Source organism: Ruditapes philippinarum, unplaced genomic scaffold, assembly GCF_026571515.1.
Source record: "Ruditapes philippinarum isolate M1 unplaced genomic scaffold, ASM2657151v2 ctg1010_1_1_1_1, whole genome shotgun sequence".
In the NCBI taxonomy this organism is placed as follows: domain Eukaryota; kingdom Metazoa; phylum Mollusca; class Bivalvia; order Venerida; family Veneridae; genus Ruditapes; species Ruditapes philippinarum.
In genome coordinates, this window is record NW_026852812.1 from 159,052 (window position 1) to 176,670 (window position 17,619).

At 32.8% G+C, this 17,619-nt stretch overlaps 1 protein-coding gene across 1 annotated transcript; it reads left to right on the plus strand.

The window, feature by feature from the left end:
* The first annotated feature begins 55 nt into the window (after nt 1–55).
* On the plus strand, nt 56–13,997 carry LOC132725165 (E3 ubiquitin-protein transferase MAEA-like). The gene is made up of 9 exons (XM_060710255.1): nt 56–209; nt 4,906–5,091; nt 6,190–6,393; nt 8,919–9,041; nt 9,409–9,485; nt 10,917–11,028; nt 11,631–11,764; nt 12,798–12,993; nt 13,801–13,997. The coding sequence occupies exons 1-9, from the start codon at nt 171–173 to the stop codon at nt 13,900–13,902; spliced, it is 1,173 nt and encodes a 390-aa protein (XP_060566238.1). The 5' UTR covers nt 56–170; the 3' UTR covers nt 13,903–13,997.
* The last annotated feature ends 3,622 nt before the right edge of the window (nt 13,998–17,619 follow it).

The window sequence follows — 17,619 nt, forward strand, 5'->3', positions numbered from 1 at the left end:
TTTCACGAGGGATACGAGATATATATTTTTTTTATCAAACATATATTTTTTTATTTGAACTACTAAATTGTAACGTTACATTTAAGAGGAACATTATATTTCTATGTTTATGTTATATATTTTGATAAAGAAAATAATTATAAATTAAAACTTTCATTTTGTAAACAAATATGGCGGACATTAAGGCTTTGGAACATCCCACGTTAAAGGTTAATTTTAAATTATATTAAAGATTATTGCTATATAAATAGCGAAACTTGAGCAACAATGTTTAAAATTCAGCTTTCTTCATATTTCTTGCATGCAAGAACTCATGTCTTTATTTAATTACGAGATAAACATAACAAAGTTTTCAGGGTGACAAGGAATTTGTAATGGGGGTGATCTCAAAATTACCATTGATTGTCAAAAATTGCAATCAAAATAAAATTCATTGTCGTGTAATACTGAAAAAATGTCACTATGTTTATTTGGCCCTTAATGAGATATAAGACTTTGATGATCAACAATCACACTTTAAAGATTTGAATCATCTGTGAACAGCTATTGGAAAAAAAGAAATTTTAATAGCTTTCTGTTAATACTTTTTCTAGCTTAAGGTCTTCATGGTACCCATTTATATACTATGACATGACGTGAACGCTGACGACAGACCTGTAGGGAAAGTCCACCAATAATCGTGCCAGGAATCTGACACGCTCGTATTCATTCATTGAACATGCCATGAAGTAAAGTGAAGCATACTTTGATAAAACTAGATATATAATCTGTTGATAAGCCAAGGATGGACAAATAAATATAAACATATTAATAAATTACTTTTTTTAAAGATATTGAAGAAGGTGATTTATTGACTTTTGTATTCAATATAATCATATTTAAGTACTAAAATATTAAATTAATGAAAATCAAATAAATAAAAACATTATCTTGAATTATAAATATCGAAATCATGTCAATAAACTTAAAGATGTTCTAAATATAGTACACGACTCTACTCTGATAGGTTCCCGGGAATGACGTCATACGAGGTCTCGTGTGGCACCTAAATGTCATGGCCAACTGTACTAGGCATAATTGATGTTTTACAGTTAAATAGGCAATTTTAATGACGGTATTAATATTTTGATACTTTAAATGGCATAAATTATTATTAAAATAATTGTTTTATCGCAAAATGCACAAGAATTGATTGGGACAAGGATATTAATTTTGCAAGTGAAAAATAAGGTTAAATCAACTTGTGTTATTCTGGTTAGGTTTTGTAATGGGTCTAATCCAAAACTAAAATGCCGCATCAGGTGAAAAACAAAAATATTGAAAAGCGGCTTATAAAGTTTTGGAAGCCAGAACTATTCTTTTTCATGCATACATCTGACATAGAATTAACTATACTTGTATAGATGCAGGGCTTTTTTTCCTTCTATAGCAGTGGCCAGTATAGGGCTGCTTCCCCAAAGAAAATTTATTTAAAATCATGCAGTTTTACCCAAAAAATGAATTTACATCAAGTTTTTTCTTCCCCTTTAGCAATATACCGTGTATTTTTTCCCCAAAATTAAGGGCTTGGCTGCTTCTCCAACCTGTTAAGAAAAGCCCTGAGATGTCTTTTCCCGCCTTTTCACCCCCGCCCCCTTCCCCCATTTTAGGCCACAAATAGTGAAAAAAATGCCCTATTTAGTCACCAAAAACTTGTTTTCATTTGAAAAATTATCACTTTCGGCACCATCTGGTATCAAAAAGATACATCGAGGGGGTGCCAGAGAGGGGGGGGGGGTGATGTCTCCCTCTGTTTCAGGGTTTGAAGGGTGTCAGCAGACCCCCTTATCTCAAAGAAAATTGTGGACTTGTAAGAGGCTAAAAATGGTCTCCGGTCAACCTTAAAGTAATATATTACAAATGCTAAAAAGCCTTTGACTCTATCCCAATCCATTGAGAAGTTGCAGCACTTTGAAATCAGCTTTGATGGAATAGTCATTGCAAAATAGTGATTTTTGCAATTTTGAGATGTCCTCTCATTGCCATGGTAACAGGAAATTTAAGATTGAGTAGGCCATTACTAAGGCTATAGTCCAGTCAACATTTGAGCCACGTTTGAACAGAATTGAAGCTTTTTTTAGCTCACCTGAGCACGAAGTGCTCAAAGGTGAGCTTTTGTCATCACTCTGCGTCCGTCGTGCGTCCTTCAAAAAATGGCGTCAAACTTTTCAAACAACATCTCCTCCTAAACTACATGGCCAATTGCAACCAAACTTTACAGAAATGATCCTTAGGTGGACCCCTTTCAAAGTTGTTCAAAAATTTAAATTCCATTAAAAACTCTGGTTGCCATGGCAACCAATAAGAAAAACTTGAAAAATCTTCTTCTAAAAAACCGTAAGAGCTAGAGCTTAGATATTTGGCATGAAACATCTTCTAATGAGTGCCTACCAAGTTTGTTCAAATCAAAGCCCTAGGGTCAAAATTGGCCCCGCCCCAGGGGGTCATTGATTTTCCCTATATGCATATAGTAAAAACTTAAAAAATCTTCTTTTAAAGAACTCAAAGAGCTAGAGCTAAGATATTTAGCATGAAACATGTTCTAATAGGTGTCTACCAAGTTTGTTCAAATAAAAGCCCTGGGGTCAAAATTGGCTCCGCCCCGGGGGTCATTGATTTTCCTTATATGTGTATAGCAAAAACTTAAAAAAATCTTCTTTAAAAAAACCCAAATAGCTGGAGTTTAGCTATTAAGCATGAAACATCCTCTAGTGAGTGTCTACAAAAGTTTGTTCAAATCAAAGCCCTGGGGTCAAAATTGGCCCCGCCCCGGGGGTCATTGATTTTCCTTATATGACTGTGTATAGCAAAAACTTAAAAATCTTCTTTGAAAAAACCCAGATAGCTAGTGTTTAGATATAAAGCATGAAACATCTTCTAGTGAGTGTCTACCAAGTGTGTTCAAATAAAAGCCCTAGGGTCAAAATTGGCCCCGCCCCAGGATGTCTTTGATTTTCCCTATATGCATATAGTTAAAACTTAAAAAATCTTCTTTTAAAGAACCCAAAGAGCTAGAGCTAAGATATTTAGCATGAAACATCTTCTAATGAGTGTCTACAAAGTTTGTTCAAATAAAAGCCCTAGGGTCAAAATTGGCCCTGCCCCCGGGGGACATTGATTTTCCCTATGTGCATATAGTAAAAACTTAAAAAATCTTCTTTTAAAGAACTCAAAGAGCTAGAGCTAAGATATTTAGCATGAAACATGTTCTCATGGGTGTCTACCAAGTTTGTTCAAATAAAAGCCCTGGGGTCAAAATTGGCCCCGCCCCGGGGGTCATTCATTAGCTTGATTTTTTTTGTTAAGATATATACATATTATATATATACACATATATATTTAATATTTATATATATATGCATGCATACATATACAACCAAGTTTGTTCAAATAAAAGCCCTGGGGTTTAAACTGGCCCCGCTCCAGGGGCCTATATACAGGTGAGCGACTTTGGGCCATCATGGCCCTCTTGTTTATAGTTTCATACAATCATAGCAATTTGAACTTGTAACAAGAGGCTTTTCAATGAAAACAGCCATTTTTTCACAAAATGCTCATGAAGAAATGGGTTAAAAGTTAAAATTATGCTAATGAGAACCCTGAAGTTAATCTTTAATATAACACTGTTTCACTTTAATATTATTTCAAAGTACAAAGAAATTTTCCCTTTTCTTGAACAGATTTTTTTTTCAGAAATAGAAAGAAAAAGAATTGAAAAGGGAATCCATGGGGAATTTCAACCTAAATTTGGCCCTTAAAATCACTGGCAGTGGGTTATTAATGACTCTAGCAGCATTATCTAATAACTCATCTGTCCGTGACTCTTTCCTCAGAATTATGAAACAAGAATTTAGCGTAACAACAATATTGTAGCAGTGCATAAATACATGTACATGTATTGTAATTTTCCCTGTTAACTGTGTGTGTTATTCACTTTACACTACCTCTGCTACCTGTTGGAAACCAAAAGTGGTTAAATACATGTAGCTTTAGCCACCAGAATGCTATTCTGCACTTCCATATTAAGCATGGTATAGACTGTTCCGGATTCAAAGCTTGGCAAATCCATTACACAAATTCAGTAGGTAAAGGGTTAAAGTAACCACCATTTCCCCATGTGATTTCGTTTTCTAACTTTTTGAAGGCAATATCATCTTCTATACTTTAGTTTTCAATTGATAAACACAACAACTACAATATCCATGGCCACGCAAACATGTAGATATAGAGTTTGATGCATTTCAGAAAACTTTTAAAAATCTTTTTAAACACTGAAAGCTATATTTAAATCATAATTGAGAGGAAGCTTTGACATCATACACGTAAAATCTCTACTAGGGATTTATTATCCTGCAAGGTTGCATTTTCATGCAATTTTTCAAAACCATGTTTGACACAAGAACATTTACTGATACCTACTCCACTATTTTTTCTTCATTTGTTATGGTAAACAAAGAAGAAGTTGCCAAAATGTAAAAAAAAAAAAGCAATACAGATAAAGAAGATGTAAATTATTCTCAGAAATAGATGAAAATGTCAACACTATTTCATGTTGCATTTTGGAGGCGGGTTACGATTATCTAGTGATTAGTGAGTTAAAATGTTTTCATACTAAGCTTTGAAAATTTTTGTTTACTAATTCTGACAGGTACATTTAGAATATTTACAATCGTACATGTAAGTGAGAAATTATTCAGCTTGCTTTAAATAGCTTTATGACAGATTGATGATTCGATTATTCAGCTGATATTCAGGGAAGTTTGCATGGGAGTTTTCCTTCACTGCTGTAGCTTGAATGTCACCATACAGTGGTAAAACTTGTACATTAAACTTTTTAAAAAAATCCACAAGTTTATTATATTTTAGGTGCCGTATGAGCTACTGAACAAGAAGTTCCGCACAGCTCAGAAAACGATAGACAGAGAGATATCGAAAGTTCACGGAGCTGGAGGAGAATTGGAGGTATGCCTTCAAAAACCACAGGTTACCATTGGAGAAGTGACAAAGGCACTGGACAATATGGTAGAGAAACTCAAGCTTTTGAAGAGAAAGGTATAACATATAAAGTATATTTTCAATCTTTAAACAGTATGATAAGACTTAACTTCAAACCTTTAGCCCCTCACTGTTGTGGCTTCAAATCCTGACAGGGACTTAAGATTCTTTCATGTGAGGAAGATATCTAGCTAGCTTACCAAACGCCGGTGGTCCTACTCAGCTGCCTGTTTGTGCCTGAAATAATGCACGGAAGGGCACCTGAGGTCTTTCTCCACTTGTAAAGCTGAACGTTGCCATTTGACCTATTCTGTGTTGGCGCGACCTAAAACCCAATCAAATAAACAGACAAATTTGTTATGCTTTGAATTTGAAAATTTTCATTGTTAATTTCCCGAATTTTCATGTCAAAACAATAAAATTCAGCACAGCCCTGAGTGTAGTCAGATTTCACAAAAGGTTTAAAACCAGACTGTCCTGGTTGTATACACTTGGCCTGTAATTTTTACCACTACTAAAATTAATACTGCCTTTTAAGTTTATTCACCTTTTAGTAAAAGTAAATTCACTGTTTTTTATGGCCCCTCTTGGGGTTGGGGGTGATGTAGATTTGCCCATGCCAGTCTGTCAAGCTGTATATCTTTAAACTGATAATACATTGGAATAAAGGGCATCTGTGTCCTATGGAGACAAATTTAGTTACTTGATTCAAATCTAGAAAATGGTACATTTTATATCATTGTAGAGAACAAGTTACAAATATTTCTGGAAAAGACTATAAAAATATTTAATTATGAAAATAAGTGTCCTGAATTATTTGCCTGAATTACTGTATAAACCAGGCATTAACCCTAATCTGCAAGTGCCCCACATGATAAGCAGTCTGACCTGGCCTGTTGGCTGACCAATTTCAAATTTTCGTCTTGATATCAAGATAATTAAAAATGGATGGTTTATAAATTGAAGTTGGAAGTTCATGTACTTAATTCAGCAGGTCAGACTTTAGTTTAAGATCAACCTCCACAACAAACATGGTGATTATGCACTCAAGACTTGTTATTGTTATGCTTTATTAATAGAAAATAAAAATGAATTAAATATTACATGTGTATATATTTAAAATTTAAATGCAGTTAAATTTTTATCTGTGTTTAGGCTGATGAAAGTGTTAATGAAGAGCTTGAGGCTGCTAGAATGATAAAGAGGCGTGTTGACCATCTGAAGGAGGCGGAGCATCTTCATGAACATACACGCCCTCTTTGGCAGAAGAAACGTTTGGATAGGATGTTAGTTGAATATTTCTTAAGAGCCGGCTATTACAATACAGCATTGAAATTAGCCCAGCATTCAGAGATAGAGGTACAGTATAATAGCTAAAATACAATGTACATGTATGCGTGGAGAGTTTATGAATTAAGAGTTTTATTTTATCTAAATTTAACTCCTGTTGATTGTGGTTATCACACTTACATACATGTACCTAAATACCTGACAGAACTGAAATAAAATAAAATAAGGTATCATTAATCATTAATTTAATGCTTTTTGAATATTCAAATTAAGTGATGAACTGACATATAATATGATATTGTTTACTTTTTTGTGTTTTGAGTTCTGGATGAGACATTTAAATGGCAATATAGTTAGTCATTTTAGTGAAGAGGTTCTTTGTCATTCATCTGTGATATACCTTGAATCCTTTTTGGACCAGATTTAGCATGCTTTATGAATTTGAAATGGTCCATGATTAATTTCAGAGATTTGTATTTCAAAATGCTTTGAAGCTAGTATCCAGTTAGTATAATAGGGTGTGATCAATCTGACTAGGTATTGCAGTGATTTTTTTTTTGGCAATTTTCAAAACAACCATGGTCCTTCTTAAGGGATGGTCTTTCTGAAGGGAAAAATAAACATGTAACGCGATAAATCAGAAAACGGAGGAATAACCTGAAATCAAATTCAAACAACTGAGAATGGAATTTACCCACACATTTTTTTAAAATTTTCAATTCAATTTAACATGCATGGTACATAGCAGAGGCTATTTATAGGGACAGCTTTCAATAAATTAGAATTATCAATTTGCTGATATAAATCAGCTGCTGTTAAGTCATGGTTCTGGTGAAGAATGTGCAGAGGGTATTTCGGGGGAAAATATAAAAAAGATTTGGCAGGTGGAGGGGGGTATACCTATTTTGGGCTAGGGGAAGCAGCTTTATTTGACTTTAAAATATAAGAAATAAAAATCACTGTATAATAGGCTTGTCAAACTCACAATATCTGCTAGTGTTTGGAAAAGTTAAATATTTATTTGGAGAAATTGCAACAGATTAATGTTAATACAAAATCTGATGAATTATTTTATCAAGTTTTTACCTTTTTTTGTCTGCTGTTATTTTAATGGAAATCTGTCAGAACAAAAAAGTTCATGAACAAATATTAGTTGTAATGGTAAGACATTCTTCTCTGCAGACAAAGATTCTGTTCAAGTGTTAAGGACAGCAATTTTGTCATATTTTACATTAACCCCATATGTTTCTTGCTGCAGTAGTGAAATATTTGATTTCTAATTTTCTTCTCTTCAGAATGAATTTTTTTTATCCTTGCCATGCATTGTTTATTCAAGCTATCCATTATAAGACATGTTTTAGTACTTATTTACATGTAAATCTTTATGTAATGTCTGATCAATTTTTTTTTATCATGTCATTTCGCAATCTTCCCAATTTCCCTATGTCTGAAGCTTTTTTCTGGACTTGTATATTCGCCCACTGTCTAGTGGAGAGGAATACTAGGACAAATATAGCTTGTTTAGAAACAAACATGAATTTGTTGACACAAAACAACTAGAGTGTTCTACTTATAATACATATGATTTTTATTCTTAGATAGACAGTCTTCTCTTATTTCTTAACAAGAAAATTGGCAGGATTGTTCCTTTGGTGAAGGGCTTCCAAAGTTGTTCAAAGAATTTGATTCCATGCAGAAATCAGGTTGCCATGGCAACCAAAAGGAATAATAAGAAAAAATTAAAAAATCTTCTTGTAAAGACCAACACGGCCTAGAGCTTAGATATTTTGCATAAGGCATTGTCTTGTAGACCTCTTCCAAGAATGTTCAAATTATAGCTCTGGGGTCAAAATTGGCCCCGGCCCAGGGGGTCACTGATTTTCACTATGTACATGTAGTAAAAACTTAGAATATCTTCTTGTCTGAAAGTACAAGGCTTAGAACTTTGATATTTGGTATATGATGACATCTATAGGTCCTCTACCAAAGTTGCTCAAATTTTGCCACTAGTGTCAAAGTTGGCCTGTCGGGGGGGGGGAGAAGGGTGGGGGGCTGGGAGGTCATTGATTTTCCATATATGTATATAGTAAAATCTTTAAAAATCTTCTCTGAATTGACAAAGGCTAGAGTCTAAATATTTTGCATAAGGTATTGTCTTGTAGACCTCTACCAAGATTGTTCAAATTATAGCCCTGGGGTCAAAATTGACCCTGCCTGGGGTCATTGATTTTCACTATGTGCATATAGTAAAAATTTAAAATATCTTCTTGTCTGAAGGTTCAAGGCTTAGAGTTTTGATATTTGGTATATGATATCATCCATAGGTCCTCTACCAAATTTTACCTCTAGTGTCAAAATCTTGTTTGCACTTGTGATTATTATTACATATTTTGCTCTTGTGGTCATTATTATTACATCTTTTGCTCTTGTGATCATTATTATTACATTTTTTTTTATCTTGTATACATAATCATAATTTTTGCTTGTATGGTTATGGTTACATGTTTGCTTCATTTTATACAAAAGCAGCTCATTTTAAATCATTATCAATGTATGATGTCACATTGAGATGTATGTATATTAATTTGTTACAGGACCTAACAAACATAGACTTATTTATGACATCAAAGGCCATTGAAGAATCATTAATCAATCATGAGACAGCCCCCTGTTTGAATTGGTGCTATGAAAATAAATCTAAACTTAGAAAATTGAAGGTAATTCACTTTATGAATCTTTGCATGGTCATTTAGATTACGGTTGAGTAAAATCTACATTATAGTTGAATATATTTAATATTTACAAGCATATAAGTTTATTGGTGTCAATGTTTTATAATGAATTCTCAGAAATAGTTTTTTATGGTGAAAAATTCTAATTTTGTAGATTTCTTTATAAATGATTTCAGTCATCAATTATGATGAATTGTTTATTGATATGATTCAGGGTTGATAAACAAAGCGTTTAGGTGAACAAAATTAAAACTTCATTTAGTTATATTGTAAAGTACTATGATATTTTGATATAAAAAGACACACAATTATGAAGAAGAAGAAAAAAAAATGTTTTTGTTTTGTTTTGAAGAGTACTCTGGAGTTTAAGCTACGACAACAAGAATTTATTGAAATGATTCGCAGTAACTGCCGTCTTGATGCAGTCAGGTAAGCAATGCATTTTGTGAATGAGAAAATAATCAAAGTCTAGGTCTCGGCTTAAATTGCTACCTTTTATTTCACTTTTGTAGAAATTGCCATGTTCCAACATATTTTATGCAATTTTGCCGACTTTGGTTGGTGCCTGTCCCAAATCATCAACAAGAACAATTTCTTAAAATTATCGACAAAACTGCTGTATTTATGCAGTCATATTATGATAAACACTATTGTTTGTTTTATTTAAAATTTGTATTGGTCTCAATTCAAGATTGTTATTTTTTAGATCAGCTGGATTGAAACATTTCATATTCAATTTCTGACATATTAATCCCTATCCCTTATCTCGCTGAATTTGTGTAATGGATTTGCCCTGCTTTGAATTCAGAATAGTCCATTCGAATTAAAGGGATTTCAGTAGCAAAATAAACGAAATATGAGATACCGGCAGTATAGAGTCTTGTCAGACTATCCTGGGGGCAAAGTTCAATCACTTCTAGTACTTGTTGTTGTCTATGCTAAATGGGAGTCCATCCGTCATTTCAGGCACTGTAAGTACGGAACCAACAGGTTAAGGTTTAAAGGTCCTAAATCCTAAAAGCATAAATTTGATAATCTTACAAAGATCAACTGGGGCACTTGAAACTAATAAATATGAAAAGAAATATTCCCAGAAATGTATTGAAATTTAATATTTAGTTTGATTCTTAGCCCAAATTTAATTAACAGCATTTGAAGGCTTCATTTTTAGGTCCATTTGCACATAAAAATAATTATTAGTCAGGAAGAACGGAGGAGTTAATGATCTGAAATTTGTCAGGTTTTTGGTATAGACCTACATTAAATACATGTCTAAATCTTGAAGAAAAAAATATTTCCAGTCATGTCATGTGCAGACAAGAGGAGGGAGTGCCTTTAAAGCCATCTTATAATCTAACTGATTTATGTACATGCATGTACATTTATTTGCCTGAACTGGTGAAAAGGCTGAAATTGAGTGTCTCTCTATTGAAAATAGATAGCACAAAAATAGGAACTTTCTTGCAAATTACAAATTTAGTAATATCAACTAATTGCAAAATAAAAATGCAAGAAATTGGAGTTCTGGTTTCAGATAGCATTTCCTTGTTGCTATGATGAATTGAAATAAATTACAATGTAGTAATGTCAGAGATATATATATATATATATTATATACCTTATTGGAGGGGCTATAGCTTTTATTGGAACACACACAAAGATATATTGGTCTTTGCAGAAGTAGAAAGTTTTATTTGTTGTTGAAGTCTGAAGAAATATGACCATATTTGTCTATTTTCAGTAATGCAAGAAATATTACTGCAGTGTTTTTGTGTAAATATAAAGATACAAACTAAATATAAAGATACATGGTAACAAGGCGTCATTCGTTTTTTACGTTACATTTTGTCTCTATTTTAGACATGCAAGGAAATATTTTAGCAATCAAGTTGAAGATCAACACCTGGGTGAGATTCAGAGAGTTATGGGATTGCTGGCATTTTCATCAGACACACTCATTTCACCATATAAGGTACACAATATCTTACCTCTCTGGCGTGGGTTCGATCCCCTGGAGATGCTTTGGTAGTTTAGCACGGAGGAAGGTAGTCTAGTACTGGTGTAACTCTCCAGGAACGATGGTTAGGAAACTACCCGCCTATATGACTGAAATACTGTTGGGAAAAGGCGTAAAATGAAACAAACAAACAAATAATATCTTGTTTTAACATCTACCTATAACTCAGGGCTTTTAAATTTGATAAAAAAGGCCATTTCCTACATAACATAATTATGTAAGACATTATACGTGTGTAAGAACCTTTGAGAAAGGAAGAGAAAGGAAGAGAAATTACCAAAAGTAACCAGTTGGCCTTTAACATAATGTATGAAATTTAACACTGTATTAAAGTCATAATGACACTCCTGGTCATTCATAAACTGTTTGGTTGGACATGAAGTGGTTATACAAAAAAAAACCTTTTTAAAAAATTTGAATGACATTGAAAATGTCACATGATATTGACCGAAACATTTAAAAAAAAATCACTAGATTTTGGCCAGGAGTGTTTGTGTTTTACAAAGACATTCTTTTGTGTTCCTCATATAGTTTTGTGTATATTATTTTTCCTGCAGGAGTTATTGGACCAAGAGAGATGGATGGAGCTTGTACAACAATTCAGATATGAGAATTTCAAGTTACATCAATTAAATAATGCATCTGTCTTCACTGTCACTCTACAAGCTGGTTTGTCAGCACTTAAAACACCGTATCCTTTATTCATACAAGTCATGGTAGTTTTGTTTAAATGCATTTGTTCTTGCTTGATTGTGAAGAAAAAGTTTGAATGTTACCCGAACTACTTTCAAGTCTGCTTCTTTGAACTAATCACTACTGGTGTCATATGTGGAATCAAGGTTATGACTTAAGGAGAGTTCAAACACACGATCTGTGTGTTGAGAACACTGTTTACTCTCTGTCTTTTCTAGAACTTTATTGTCAGTAAATCAAAGTGTCAGAGCAAATATAATATTGTCAGTGCAAGAATTGTATTGTCAGTGCAAGAATTGTATTGTCAGTGCAAGTATGGACCATTCCGGTTTTTCGTAGCGGAACATTTAGCCACACCTTTTCCATTCATTGCTAGGTCAACTGCTCACAAACAGTATCACAAACAAAACCATGTGTTCTTTTGTGCAAACCAGGTCAACCAGTGACTATGTATTATCTCAGTGTAGTAATTGGATATCAAGTTAGCCAATTTCTATAAATCTGTAAACACTGGAAAGGTCCATTGTATTGTTAGTGCAATAATTGTATTGACAGTGAAAGAATTGTATTGACAGTGAAAGAATTGTATTGTCAGTGCAATAATTGTATTGTCAGTGCAATAATTGTATTGACAGTGAAAGAATTGTATTGACAGTGAAAGAATTGTATTGACAGTGCAAGATCTGTAATGTCAGTGAAAGAATTGTATTGTCAGTGCAAAGAATTGTGAAAGAATTGTATTGTCAGTGCAAGATCTGTAATGTCAGTGAAAGAATTGTATTGTCAGTGCAAGAGCTGTAATGTCAGTGAAAGAATTGTATTGTCAGTGCAAGATCTGTAATGTCAGTGAAAGAATTGTATTGTCAGTGCAAGATCTGTAATGTCAGTGAAAGAATTGTATTGTCAGTGCAAGAATCGTAATGTCAGTGTAAGTATTGTATTGTCAGTGAAAGAATCGTACTATCAAAAGTATGTTTGAGTTTATGCAAGCTTTTTAATAGCTTATTAAATTCCTTTACATCAATCATCAGATACTGTTACAAAACTGAGGGTAACAGTAAGAATGCTGAATGTCCGGTTTGTAGCCGGAACCTAAACAAACTAGGTCAGCACCTGCCATACGCTCACTGTGCTAATTCCAAATTGATATGTCATATCAGCGGTCAAGCTTTGAATGAGCATAACCCACCTATGATGTTACCAAACGGATATGTATACGGTTGTAATGTAAGTGTAAACATTATTGTAATTCTTAAAATTCAACAAAATGGTATAATATTAAAGTTGCACGCCTTCAGCAAATACGGTATATTTCGATGAAAATCAAACCTAAGAAAAATGTAGTAAAGTTTTTAGGAAAGGTATAAAGATTAAAAATTCTAGCAATACTTTACATGTTATGTGCGATTAACGACCGATTTTTCAGTATTCATAACTATATTAATTACGCACTAAGGGCTATTTTTGCATATTGTGACCTCTTTATTGTAATTAACATGGGTTGTAAGTGCAATTGATGATGTGAAAGTTGTATTCTTTTGTAACTTCACAATATAATACTGTTAAATACATTTTCAAATTTTCATGAAATAAGCATGAATCTGGAGGCGTGCTGCTTTAAAGAAACAAAGTATAAAAACATTCACATTTTGGCTCTATAATCTAAATGTCTCCTATTTATGTTGAGTTATGCATTATTTTAGAAGATATATCTTTTCAGGCATACAATGTCCATCTTTGTTTACTGTATGTAGCATTATTGATTACTACAGTAGTTAAACACTACATTGTACATAATTAAAAAAAAAACCAATCTATTTTATTGTAATAGATGTATATAATCTATAATACAAACATGAACAAAGTATGATGTGAGAGCCTTTCAATTTAAACCGCAAAATAAAACGGAAGCATAATAGCTGAACTGTATTTTATTCACTATTTTATAAGTTATCCTGTGCACTTAATATAGTTATGATTTTGATTTAATATTTCTATGATTATTTCAATCTTATTTTTGTTTGTAAATTACAGGCCCTCGAGGAGATGGCTGCAAGGAACGAGGGTAATGTTTTCTGCCCTCGAGGGAAAGAGGCTTTCCATATTGAAAAAGCAGAAAAAGTTTTTGTGATGTGATCCTGGACTATATCAGATCTCTATGATACAAATTTAAGATATATGTTTGTTTAAAATAGAAAACACATGATCTTAAAAGATGAGATTATATAATTTTTGTGGGTTTTGACAGATTGGAAATTTATACTGTTTCCTTATTTTTTATTTTAAAATAAAGCTTGTTTTGCAAATATAGTTTTTAAACAAAGAAAATATAAATTGATCAATTAAAAAAACTGGGGGTTTTTACCAAAAGTAATTTTTACAACTATTTTTTTGAAGGTTTTTTTTTGTACCAAAAATAAGGCATTAAAAAGGATGTGATTTTTTAAAAAAAGGTACCCCAAAATCAGTTTTTTTTTACCTAAACTTTAGATATGATATTAAGCAAAAATTCTACTTTTAATTCAAACTTGGATTTGTAATGAAAATTTATGTGTGATCTGATTAAATAGGCAGTCATATGAAGAAAAAAGTACAAGTAGAAGAAGTTTGCATACAATTTTTGTTTATTTTACTGACAATTTTCCTTTTTTCACAACAGGTCTTTAGTTTTTGTTTTTTGTTGTTTTTTTTGTTCAATACTAAAAAAGTTCTGTTTAAAACAGGCATTATACTGCAAAATCATTATTATTCATGGGGCACTAATTTTCGTGGTTTTTCATAGATAGGTCAGTCCACTACTTTATGATCCAACAAAATTTTATTTTGTCTGCTATAATATTATTTGCATTACATTATATTTATTTTACGTTTTGGAAAAAATAGACAATCCAAGAATTTAAGAACTCACGAAAATTTTTCCTATGTGGACAAAAACCAGCGAAATTTCATGCCCACCGAAAATTAAAGTGAATTTACAGTAATGTGAACGCATTTTGTATTTAATTCTTGGACCAGATGTGAGATTTGAAAATTGTTGAATAAGGACAAGCAATTTGCTATAAGACAATTGGGGAAAGTATTTTAAGTTGTAATTGGTGAGGAGTTGGAATGCTTGAGAAGTATAAAATTTTTGTGTTCACTTTATACTCCAATGAGGAAAGTGATATCATATGTAAATATGATAGCTCAGTTTTCCAGTCATTGTGTGAATCTTTTATCATTGCTTAAATTAAATAGCCATAGCAATGATACATGTTAATTAATTTAGATCATGTAATTAAGGATGATAATCATTATTGTTTTCAGTTTTTAAATCATATCATGCAAATATATTAGGATTGTTTCAAGGTATTTATCTAGAAAGCATGAGTGCTGCAATATTTGGAGAAACATAATATACAATGTATACGTTGTATAAAAAATTTAAAGAATCATGTGCACAAATTTGGTTTTAAGAAAGTCATATGATTCTGAATACATTAGTTCTTATTATGTTATTTCTTGAAACTTGAATGCAACAGTTTCAGTAGTACCTAAAAATATTTGAGCGGCGCCATGACAAAACCAACATAATGGGTTTGCAACCAGCATGGATCCAGACCAGCCTGCAGTCTGATCAGGATCCATGCTGTCCGCTATCAGTTTCTCTACTTGTTATAGGGTTTGTAAGCGAACAGAATGGATCCCGATCAGACTGCACGGATGCACAAGCTGATCTCGGTACAAGTCAACCCGGCCCCAAGTCAATCCGGCCCCAAGTCAGCCCGGCCTCAAATTGGTCAACCCGGCCCCAAACCAATGTTATTTCTGGTCAACCCGGCCCCATTTTTTTATTATTTATTTTGCTTTAAAATATAAACACTTATCAAGAAATAAAATAAAAATTAACAACAAAAACAACAACCGATGATATCTTTTATTATTTATTTTATATAAAAACTAGCAATATTAACAATCAAGCAACACATGCATAGTTTACTGTTTTTACCGTCGCGAAAATAAGGTGACGTCTGTCTTTAACCTTAACATCTCAACGATAGAAGTATTACGAAAAAACTTAACTTTTTTTATTGACATATCATTGAAAAGAAACCTTAATGTGTTCAAATCATTACTGTGTTATTGTATGTTAAAAAAAGAAATGACGAAAAGCACACGTTAAAAAGTGTTTCCGATTAACAGTTTTTAAGTTTAATGATTCATTATGAGATTGAGCCATCTATCAAAAGGTATCGGCAGGTCACTGCCCCTGTCTGTCACGCACAATATATCCACCAAGTCCAAATACAGTTATCCGTCAATAATGACAGTTAAAGTGCATGAAACACAAAACACTATCAATTTTTTCAAACACTTATTTAATAATTTTCAATACTTTTTTTACACAGTTTAAATAATTCTTTGAAAAAAAGTTAATAAAAAACAAACAAATAATTAATTAAACTGAATGAACGTATTCAATAAACATTCAAATGAACTGAAATAAAGATTGTTGGAAACTTAATTTTATACCATACATTGTAATATAACTCCGTGGGTTAACACTCACGAAACCCTCTTTAATTTACATCGAATAAAGACATGGGAAAGATACTACCAACTTATTTAAAAAGGGGGATTTTGTTTTCATAGCTACCTTTTAAACTGTTTGATTATCACATCTGAAATAATGTTGATGTATATATAATTGTTGAGTTATATAATTATTCATTATCTGTATTGCATATTAAAGTCTTAATCTGCGCAATTAAATTTACCGACACTTTTATGCCAGTTCATGTTTTTTAACTATTGTTCTATAGTTAATAATATTCAATTAATAATAAATCATTTTATTCCATCATACAACAAAATGACCTGAATAGTTTTCTTTGAAAATATATATTTTGGGGCCGGCATGACCGATTTTTGGGCCCCACTGACCAATTTTGGGGCCGCATTGACCAAATAAAAATACTGTGGGGCCGGATTGACCAATCTTGGGGCCGGGTTGACCAATTTTGAGGCCGGGTTGACTTGGGGCCGGGTTAACTTGGGGCCGGGTTGACTGTAATTCGCTGATCCGGATCTATGCTGGTCACAAACGCATTATTTTGGTTTTGTCATGGCGGAGCTCAAATTCTTAAACTTCTGACAGCCTATACCTCAGGCATAATGCCATCTTGTCTGACCAGGCTTTTCAAGTTCATCATTCGGATATTGAAATCCCTTTAATGTATGTGGGACAGTCCAAAAAAACAATGTAGAGCATTTCCATTATACAAAGTCAGTGAGTTTAAATTAGATCATGACAAGTTTTAAAACCATTTCATTCCATTTAACAGGGCTTTTTAAGTGTTTGCCTATTCATGTATTGAATTTAATGCAAGTTAATTAAAAGGTTCAAACATGTCAACAGTTCCTACATTTATGTACACAAAGAATTAAAAAATTAAAGAATATTGGAAAGTTGCATTTCCTTGAGAGGTGAATGTCACTGATTTCATGTTTCAGTGGAAACTTTGAGAAGAAATTAAAAAAAATAATGTTCATTTTTCAAATAATAAGGAAGTTTACTACTTATGCCAACAAATTTTGTTTTTCTGGAAATTTAACTCTGATTGGGATATTGACTCCAATTGGGGTAATGACACCAATGTGGAAATTTATAGATTTATGCCACTAGAACCCCTTTGTGGCTCAGGGGTTGCCTTTGAGGGTTGAGACATCAGAATTGCAGCCACCATTTATCCTGGGTTGATCATAAGAGGCTGCTAAATGAGATTGAACTCCTGGAGTCTATGCATCTTTTAGCTCCAGCAGGTGAGGTAGTTTTGACCCCTGGTTTTAACACCCGAAGTTAGCCAAAACAGT

Bases quoted from the DNA above. Each gene is read 5' to 3' on its own strand.
- LOC132725165 (XM_060710255.1), top strand. From the start codon at position 171: ATGGCGGACATTAAGGCTTTGGAACATCCCACGTTAAAG. The intron at 6,394-8,918 runs GTACAGTATAAT...AATTTGTTACAG, and splicing joins CCCAGCATTCAGAGATAGAG to GACCTAACAAACATAGACTT. The intron at 11,029-11,630 runs GTACACAATATC...TTTTTCCTGCAG, and splicing joins CACTCATTTCACCATATAAG to GAGTTATTGGACCAAGAGAG.